Source organism: Rhagoletis zephyria, unplaced genomic scaffold, assembly GCF_001687245.7.
Source record: "Rhagoletis zephyria isolate East Lansing unplaced genomic scaffold, Rhagoletis_zephyria_1.1 Rzeph_scaffold_00025, whole genome shotgun sequence".
NCBI classification, from domain to species: Eukaryota; Metazoa; Arthropoda; class Insecta; order Diptera; family Tephritidae; genus Rhagoletis; species Rhagoletis zephyria.
In genome coordinates, this window is record NW_016157109.1 from 30249 (window position 1) to 40328 (window position 10080).

Genomic DNA, 10080 nt, shown 5'->3' on the forward strand with positions numbered 1-10080 from the left:
GGAGTACTCCCTGGTCCTTCGGGAGTACTCTTTACACGCATGCATGGAGTAGTCGCGATTTTTGCAGGGGTACGGTGGACAACGAGATTATTTAAACCACGGGCGGGCACTACAGCTTCCGAAGATATTAAGTAATTAAGCTACAAAACTCTGCTCGCTGCCAAATCTTCACAAACACACTACAACCTTCTTCATTTGGGTTACGGTATTTGATGACAGCGCTTTGTTGGTACTTCAGCATATAAAGTAAAAAGCAATTGGTGTTCAGCAAATCTATCCCGCTCAACACAAGGCGCATTGCTGCTCACCACTGTTCAAAACCCATCAATCAAGCAAATCACAAAAAAAAAACTTGAGAAAATTTCCTACCATCGAATCAAAATTCCAATTGGCAGCACCGCCAATTAAGTTAATTTCCCAAACAGCTGCTAGCAAAACTTGTTTGTTGACGTTTTTTGTGATTACCTCATTCTGCTAACTTTTCAGTTTTCAAGTCTTACAACGTAAAAGTTGAAAAATTTTTTTCATCAATTGGGTTAATAGCTAGGCGGAAGGAAAAACCTCTTCGCAGTGGCTTTATTTACCCGTGTAAATTTTTTGTTATCTAAATTTTAAGGAAGGAAAGTGAAAAAGCAAGCATTTGTGTCGGCAAGTGGACTATTGTTTGATTGTACTTTGACCACTCGAGGAACTGTGACGTGAGGAGAAACTATGAATGTACGAGTGACCAAGTACACGAAATAAAACAAAGCAGGTAAAAATATAATGTATAAAAAACCATAAATTGCAGGGCCGAGCAAAGTAATTTTTATGTTTTGTAATTTATTACGACTGACTCTGATGATGCTACCAGTTTGTGCCCCGCAACGGGGCTACCTCTTGATTTTCCACTTTTCATCCCGGAACCATCGCTTCCTACTTTCAACTTAAGTTTGTATGGCTTCCCCACACATTTAAATTAAAATCAAAGGTGAAAGTTTAAAGCGCTGGTGCCGTGACAAAATTTGGAAAACTTAAATTCAGGGTGCATTTATAATTACAGTAATTATTGTGTATAAGAAAGTTGTACATATGTAATACATTTGCTATATATGTATATAAAAGCAAATATATATATATAAGAAAAACGCTTATAAGAAAAACATCTTAAAAAATCTTAAAAGAAAGGACTTTCTAGAACCAAAGTAGTCGATTCCATAATTGTTCCCTCGAAAGTCGGGCTTATCGTCGGATCCAGAATTATATCTCGCCAAGGCATGTCACCCTAGCATCATTCCCAAAAAATTTTTGGGGAATTCATAGAGATTTTCAGTTGAGCATCAGAGCATCAATAATGCAATAATGGTTGTGTCCAGAAATGCATCATGTCAACTGTTGCTGACTTTCATTCCCACGACTGTTACTCCAGCAACACTCTCCAGAAACTCTTTGGAGAATTTGTATGCTGTTACAATAACAACAACTATAATTGATAGAAATGTATTCCGGAACACACCAGATCTGTCCATTATGCGTAGTCTTCATAAAAAAATTAATGCATATAAGAAAGGTTTTCCGTAAAAGTAGTGACTTATATGCAATAAGCATTGTACATACTATATGTATTCGATGTGTTAACTTTTCTTGTTCGATGTCGCCAGCAGCGCCCCATTGGACTGACGCGTGTGAAAAAGCATTGAAGCAAGAGGATTAGTGTGAAGGATACAAAAAACGAATTTTCTGGCGTTTGTACGAGGGATAAAAAGGAGTTGCAGGAGCAAGGAGTGAAGAAAAGGCTCTTTGAAAACCGCTCAAAACAGGTAAACGAACATTGTGTATCAAATACATATTTACCTACTACCTTAAATTTTTGAGAAAACATTGCACAAAGTATTTCTTTTTATCAACTGCGCTTAACGACACTTGCCCATTATATGTATTTTTAGGTTGTGCTTATCAGTTTGCAGCTGGCACATGCTTATCAGGTTTTATAGTTTTGTTATTACTAGACGCCACTATTCCCACGCGGGGATAGCCCATTTGTTTGCTTTGTAATCAGTCTAAACTAGTAGATAAGAACTCATTCATTATGGCTTTTGTATGATTGTTGATTTATACATATTGCCGCAGAAAGTAATACATTCGATTGGCAGTCCAGATTTATTGTTTTAGTTGTACACGCGGAAATGAAGGAGGTTTACGAAAGCCGAAGGAAAAATTACTACAATACATATCTAACACCTTACGCCACAACATCCTAGTCGCAGTAACTCCTGTTAGACGATTCTTTTAAAGAACACTACCTAAATCTAAGAAACTGATCGTTTTCGATTGGCCAACCATATAATAAGTGGCGAATACAACAGTATCTCCGCTAAATGCGAAGCGCAGATTTAAACGACCCTTAACCAGCAGCTGCATAAAAACAAACGTTTGCCCCGCGCAAGGCAAAGGCAAACTTCCGAGGGTATTTCTGCTATGAGAAACAGATTCTCATAAAAATACAATCGGCTTTCGGAGTCGGCGTAAAACTTGTTTATATCTAAATAAATATGTAAATGAGCCCAAGCGAGCAGAGAAATGGTGAATCGAAGCGGCTTGGTGGACATAACAAGCAGGCATAAGGAGTTAAAACCCCATCAATTATGCACATACATACATCCTCGTCGCTATTTCATCGTCGCTGAAAGCCCAATCTAAATATCAATTAAAGTTAACTGAAACGACTTTATAAATCGCGCCTAAGTGACCTATCAAATGGCCATCATAAAAACGAGCTATGTTACGCGAGGTCAGCCGCCCGCTCCATACCCGCAGGCAGAGTTCTTATTTTCGCCCGAGTTTATGTAGCGGCAGCACTCGCAGACGTGCTTGAAAGCACTTCCCGAGTCAATCTTTTCTTTGTTAAAGTACTTAAAATTCCAATTAGCATAGACTTCCTCTGCATAAGAGAAAATATCCGCCCTTGGCTTTGAACAACTTATCATATAGAGGTTGTAAAGGTCAAAGTGATATTGTGTGCCACTTATGTTTATTTATTTATTTTTAAGAATTTTCAATTAAAATATAGTTCATTCTCAGACAAACCCGATACAAACCCAAGCTTAATAATTTGTAGAAAGCTACAAAAAAGTGCAACAAATTTTCACATAAATATAAAACTTTTTTCTCGCAAGTGCAAGAATTTTTTTGAGTACACAGTTTTTTAGCCCCTTCAATTTTAGTCTGATAATGTGCAAGTTTCAAATGGCTAAAAGTTACCGTTGATTTTTTCGAATTTTTTTCGCCAAACGTGTTGCGGATTTCTTCCATATACAAATAAATTGAGTTAATTCATTATATGGAAGCCAATGAGACAAAAAAAAAATTTTAAAAAATAAACGGTAATTCGTAGCCACTTCAAATTTACACATTATCAGACTAAAATTGAAGGGGCTAAAAACCTGTGTACTCAAAAAAATTCTAACACTTCGTTTGAAATTTATGTGAAAATTTGTTGCACTTTTTTGTAGCTTTCTACAAATTATTAAGTTTGGGTTTGTATCGGGTGTGTCTGAGAATGCACTATATGTGGCACACAATATCACTTTGAAATGGCGTGCTATAGATATGACCGATACTGTATATATCTGAAAAATAACTCGCAATGAACAAATTGCAAGCGCTTTTGTGAATAAAAAGTATTATCGTAAAAAAAAACATTTCATATCATAAGAATTAGAAATTCTGCATAAAAGTGTTAAAATACCTTAAGAGGTGACACTATTTTGACCTGAGTATTACTTTTTGCAGTTTTTTTCGAGTTTGACACTCAGCGGAAGCCGATTTCTTCACTGCTTCATCATGACAACGCAGTAGCGAAATCAGATGTACATACATTAGACCGTGTCGGTGCCGTCATATTTGAGTTTTCCATATTTATATATGAACTGAATTTAAAGTGGTAGTTATAGTAATTAAAATTAAGTAGAATTTGATAAGTTAGCTGAGTTTACTGGTCGAATTTTACTCTCCATAACACTTTTTTTTCGCGACCCAGTCTAGTGTAGAGCACATTATTCAAAAGTGTATTGATTAAAAATTTTTAATGCCTGATACTACACGTTAAAAGACCTTCCAGCGAAAACTGAAGTCATGCTTTGTTGTAATTTAGAGAAAAAGAACGTCGCATACGTGTACGTTAAAAACATATATTACATCTATGACATCACAAATTTGAAGTCTGCTTTAAAGAGAATTTAAATATTCCAAGTTGAAACTTGAACCCACGAGTTGTCTATAAATAATGGAAGTAATACATACCTTTAATATAGCACATATAACACAAACAATTTTTAGAACTTATACTTAAATTAGTTATATTAACAACTTTAAAAGTTTCATTGAGAAGGTTAAATGATAATTCTATCCTATGTACATGTTCTGGAATGTGTAATTTTTAATCGCATATTTTTGTTGTAGTTCAAATCAAGCGACTACAGTCAGCCAGTTAAACTAAGCGGGGTCCAACATGGAATTCATTGAGCCCACAGCTGTCATCTCGGCAAGTATTAATGCAGTGGATGGCGTAATAGCGAACGGCAGTGAAAAATTGCCAGCAGCCACATCGAAACCAATGTTAGATACTGGCGATTTGAAACGTTTTGTAGCACCCCCGTCTCCACCGGCCACGCCCAATTCGATACCGTCTTCTTCGGTTGCATCCTTAGCTTCGTCGGCTGAATTCGGCACATCACTGCGTGATCAACGTATGATGGATGACACGACTGACACGGCGGGAGATGACGCGCCACCAGCATTGTTGCCTATTTACGCAGAACTCTTGGAACAGTGCGTTGAGCACGCCGATTACTTTAGAGACGATCCCTCTGAGCGTGGACAGCGCTTGTATGCTGCGTTCGTCGCTTGGCAGGATTTCATACGTTTAGCAAATAAGCTAGTATTACAAATTGATGCCTTCGCTTACAAGTATGACTTTGACGAACATACTCCCGGCAATGGTTATCGCAGTTTTATATCTGTCACCAACTCCTGCATCACTTATGGTCAAGGCATTTGCAAGAATCTCCAAGCGACACGCGCTACAATGTTCTTTCGCAAGAAATACTTTATGAAAGAGGTTGAGTCGTGCTCGCAGTTGCTCTCTTCGCTCTGCACATGCTTGCAATATTTGCTCATCATGCATGACTGGTCATGTGATTCGGGCGATTTGTTCGCTAATGGGGAACATACCGCCGAGGAGCTGTTCGAAATGGGCGACACCATCAATCAGTATGCCTTCTACGGCCGCTGTCTTGGGTTTCAGTACGACAACTCAATACGCGGTGTTCTGCGTTTCATTGCGATCGGCATGGCCAGCTTTTCGGAGGTGTTCTATGCAGAGGTCGAAGGTAAAATACAAAAAACTACACGCGGCCTATGGACGGGCAGCAAGTACTTTTTGAATCCAGAACAATGTGCGCGTCGCATTGTTAACATTTCGCAAAATGCGAAAATAGATTTTTGCAAAGCATTTTGGTTTCTCGCCGAGTCGGAGATGATGCACACTATACCGACGATCGTTGGCAGTTCGGTGAAAGTAAATCGCGTAATCGAGATACCACCTGAGCCCTTGCAGTTGCCTCGGTGAGTAAAATGCTTTAATAATAAATAATTAAAAACTCATTCGTTTTTGTTACAGCGTTAATAAGTCACAAAAGCTACACCCTGTAACCGATGTAAATCAAAACGATAACGTCGAACTGATCGATATACCATTGCCGTCTGCGCACATTGGCCCTGGCAATTCAGTGAAAGTGCGGTTGCTCAGTTTTTCGCGCCGTGAAGGCATGATCGGTGAGGGCATGTTCTCAAGAAGTTGGCGCCGCTTGCCGGCACGTAGTCGCAGCGTACTGTTTCATTGTCATGGTGGTGGATTTGTAGCGCAGTCGTCAAAATCGCATGAACTCTACTTGCGCGATTGGGCTGCTGCGCTCGACGTGCCTATTATTTCGGTGGACTACAGTTTGGCGCCAGAAGCGCCTTTTCCGCGCGCACTCGAGGAGGTTTTTTACGCTTACTGTTGGATGTTGCGAAATACTGAGCATTTAGGCACTACCGCTGAGCGCATTGTGCTGGCTGGCGATTCGGCAGGTGCCAATCTTTGCATAGGCGTGGCATTGAAATGCATCGAGCAGGGTGTACGTGTACCGGATGGCTTGTTTCTAGCATACTGTCCAACTCTAATCAGCTTCGTGCCGAGTCCGGCGCGTCTACTGTGCCTCATGGATCCGTTGTTGCCTTTCGGTTTTATGATGCGTTGCTTGCGCGCTTATGCATCACCGGGGAAAGAGCAGATGCAAGAGAATGTGAAGCATACATCCGAAATGGCTGATATACGCGAGGCAACGCCAACACAAGAGCTGCACTTTACACTGCAAATGGAAAAGGAGTGCAGTGCGGCATCTAGTAGGCGCACTTCCGCGGCGAAGAGTCCATTGTCCTCGGTGGCGGAGAATTCCAAGTGGGACCAAATGGTAAGTAAGCTATAATTTGTGTACATATCTTTTTTTTTGCTATCTAAACTAAAAAAATAAATCCAAATTTCTAGTTGAAAGATGGCACAGCTTTGGATATGAATGCCGTGGAAGCAGACGCTCAGACCGAGGAGAGCAGCGATACTTTTGCCAGCGCCTCGTATCATAGTCAAACTGTAGAACGCACCGATTTACCCTCCGCCGAAGAAGATAACAGCCTTTGTGTCTCCTTCGAAGATGACTCCCAACCAATTGTACACTACCCCATACAAATTTCTGCGGAAATTCAAAAAGACTCTGATTCAGAGCAATACATTGATCGATTTCTGGATAAATATCTCATTGACACAAATACGCAGGAGGCTAAGGAGCAGCTAGCCAATGGCTTTACCACTGCAAATGGCACAACACACGTCAATAGTCTTACACCAATAATAGCGCTTACAGAATCTGAAGAGAATATCATCATTGACACGGGAAAAGAAGTGATTGCTTTCGAGACGCTGCATTGCCGCTTTAATAATGCCTTCAATGCGCTGACAACAACTTTCGATCGTTACACCAAATCGAGTGAGATACGCAGCGAGGTGGAGAATGGTGAGCGCATACAGGATTTGCGCAATATGGATGCTTTGATAGCGCGTAGCCCTAGTGTAGAGTTTGCCTTTCAAGTGCCAAAAGATCCATTCCTATCGCCGTACTGGGCAAGCGATGAGTGGCTTTCACAGCTGCCAACTACGAAGATACTGGTAAGTGGGGAAGGAGGGAAGTATGGTGCGCATGACGGCACATAGAATTGAAAATCATTTTTCCTTTCTTCTGCAGACGCTTGATATGGACCCCTGTCTCGACGATTGTGTGATGTTTGCTCGTAAGTTAAAAAAATTGGGGCGACCAGTGACGTTGGAGATATTGAATGGTTTGCCACATGGTTTCCTCAACTTTACAATGGTTGGTTTGTGTATTTTTTTGCTAGGCATTAGCTTTTTTAAACTATATTTTGCAATTTACAGTACTCAAGCGAGGCGCGCGATGGATCGAAGCGTTGCATAAAAAGCCTCGAAGAACTGCTGTCAATTCCGGCGGATATACCACTAAATCCAGATGCTAGCGGAAGTAATTGAACGAGTGTAACGCGACAACAATTACGTAAACTTTTTATAATGCATACATATATACACATAATGGCATACTTTATAGATTATTAAGGCGCAGTTTAAAGCAGCATTAGAGGGCTTATCCTTCAACAATAAAAATAAATATTTAGAGCTGGGTTTATAAAAAAAATAATGGAGCGATTTTTGTGTACGCATATTCATAAATAATAACTGCACTCTTTATATATGCGCATGCGCATGATTAGAAAGGTTAGTCATACGAAATAAGCCCAAAATAATACCTAAAATGTTAAAAAGGTTTAACACCAATGCATTCTTTACTAACAAAAATATGATCGAAAAAGGAAAATTATAACAGTACAGTAAAATGTACTATGCGTAAAAATAATGCAGATTGTGATAGGTTAAGCTTTTTATTAAATTAGCTTTTTCTACTTTATTTAAGTTTTACTAGCCACGCTTTCATTTGATATTATTTTGCCACTAGAGCTTAGTGTAGTTAAATTATTTTTGTTTTGCTTTCAAAAGCGCCAATACGATGTACATACATATGCTGATCGTTATGATATACATCGTTATTGTTCAACGATAAAATTTTATCTAAAAAAAGTTGCATTTTACTTTTAAATTGTTATTTAATTTTTTATACAATTTATTATTTATGCTTTCTTTGAACATTTTCTGTAGAAAAGCACATAGTTATATATATGTATGTACACACATATATAGCTATTTTTTCTAGCTTTTTTAAGAATATTTTTATTTTTAAGGCTCAAACCATTGAATATCACATTTTTGTATACTTTTTAGCTTATATTTGCTTTTGTTGCATTTATTTCGAAAAATTCTACTTTTCCTTAAGATATTAGTAATCGGTAGTTTTGATGCCAGTGATTAGCTTAATTTTGCGCTACGACACTTTTCCATAATATATTTTTTTCGTTAATTTATTTTATAAATCTTTCTCTATTTAAATCATACTTTTACGCGTTTAGACAATATACACACTAAAGGTGTATGGTAAACAAACAGTATTTGCTGCAGCTCAACAACTGTACTACTGCGAGGGAAATACAGGATAATGAATTCGTATACTTGCAAAAAAAAAAAGTTTATAAAATACATTAAAGAGTTTATGAAATAATATATACACAATTATAAAAGTCGCGCAAAATTATCAGTATATACAAGAATCCTTTGTATTTATTAATATTTATTTGTAATTCGAAATCAGATTTTATTTCTTAAATAGAAACTCTAAATTAATTTCTGGGTGAAATAGGCAGGAGCGGAGCGGAGTTATCCAAAGAAAATTAAAATGTTGAATAAACTAACGGCAAAATTCATAAAGCACTGAACTGATTTATAATCGAAAAATTCTATTAGAAAGTTACTTTATAAAGCTTTTAATCTTATTTCTGTGGCATTTTGATAACACAACTTATCTCTTGGTTTGTAAAACAATATTTTAATGATTAACTAGTGTTGTTTTTTGAAGGGAAACGTATTATTTTTTAATCCTAAGTCAAGCCCTCTAAAGTTACTTAAGGTGTTTTATCAAAATGCTACAGAATTTATTTTTTATGAATTACGTAATCAGTATAAAAGGAAGTGAAATTTTATTAATTAATATAATTATAATTATGAAATGATTGATTAAAAATCCTAAACTGATTTCAAATCTTTAAAACACAGTCTTTCCATTTTTAATTTGAAAATTCTTTAAAAGGCAAAAGCATTTAAATTTGACTATAAAATGGTAAGATATTTAATTTGAAATGTGATTTTCAGCGACGATGTTAGTTACGCCCTTTTCATACTATACTCTTTGATAATTAACTGCTGCTAGCATTTTCGAGAGTCCCAATGCATAATTTGTAATCTTATGAAATTATAATAAGTCCGTTTTTGGTATTAAAAGCGGCTGTCTTCCAAAACGTCAATTGCTTTGCATACGTACTTTGTAATGTTCCATAACGCCGAACTATAAAATAGTGACAATGTATACTTTTCCAAAACGCATCCGAAACGTTATCGAAACGCATCGCTAAAGCAATCAGCACATCTGAAACAATGTTGATGCTTCATTTGTTTTTGGTTACCATTGGTATTTTAAAAACGGATTATTCAGAAAAATTGTTCATTGTTATATTGAATATTTAAAATATGCAATGTATATGGTTTGAATACCGCAGTATCCAAACATTGTATTGATACGTTTTGGAAGTCAGCCAGACCATTTATTTTAAGAAATTTGAATTTGTTGTAATTGTCTTTTATACATATTGAAGAAAGTTATATTTTTTTTACAAGTATTTGCAATTGGATTACATATTCACAAATACATGGCTCCAACAAATAATCGGGGAGCTTTATTTCTTTCCACAACGATTTTTTGATTGATTTTTAATTTTTTATTATTTTTTTTAAATAGATAAGAATATACATTTTAGCAAATCACCGCGAGC

General features: G+C 37.1%; 1 protein-coding gene across 6 annotated transcripts; it reads left to right on the forward strand.

The window, feature by feature from the left end:
• Window positions 1-409: 409 nt before the first annotated feature.
• On the forward strand, window positions 410-9296 carry Hsl (hormone-sensitive lipase). Of its 6 annotated transcripts, none has more exons than XM_017616125.1 (8): window positions 410-754; window positions 1644-1799; window positions 4441-5604; window positions 5660-6494; window positions 6569-7243; window positions 7320-7445; window positions 7508-7643; window positions 8608-9296. In XM_017616125.1, exons 3-7 carry the CDS (start codon window positions 4490-4492, stop codon window positions 7616-7618), a joined length of 2862 nt encoding a protein of 953 aa, XP_017471614.1. In that variant the 5' UTR covers window positions 410-754; window positions 1644-1799; window positions 4441-4489; the 3' UTR covers window positions 7619-7643; window positions 8608-9296. The 6 variants fall into 6 exon arrangements, 5 of the variants coding, with proteins under 5 accessions (XP_017471614.1, XP_017471599.1, XP_017471591.1 ...); XR_001847542.1 differs by having other exon boundaries at window positions 411-754; window positions 7508-7861; XM_017616110.1 differs by having other exon boundaries at window positions 411-754; window positions 1641-1799; window positions 7508-9296.
• Window positions 9297-10080: the final 784 nt, after the last annotated feature.

What these genes read in the sequence shown, in the direction of transcription:
- Hsl (XM_017616125.1), top strand. Translation starts at nt 4,490, where the DNA reads ATGGAATTCATTGAGCCCACAGCTGTCATCTCGGCAAGTATTAATGCA. An exon ending in TGCCAACTACGAAGATACTG is followed by an intron (nt 7,244 to 7,319) that starts GTAAGTGGGGAA and finishes TTTCTTCTGCAG; the next exon opens with ACGCTTGATATGGACCCCTG. An exon ending in GTTTCCTCAACTTTACAATG is followed by an intron (nt 7,446 to 7,507) that starts GTTGGTTTGTGT and finishes TGCAATTTACAG; the next exon opens with TACTCAAGCGAGGCGCGCGA.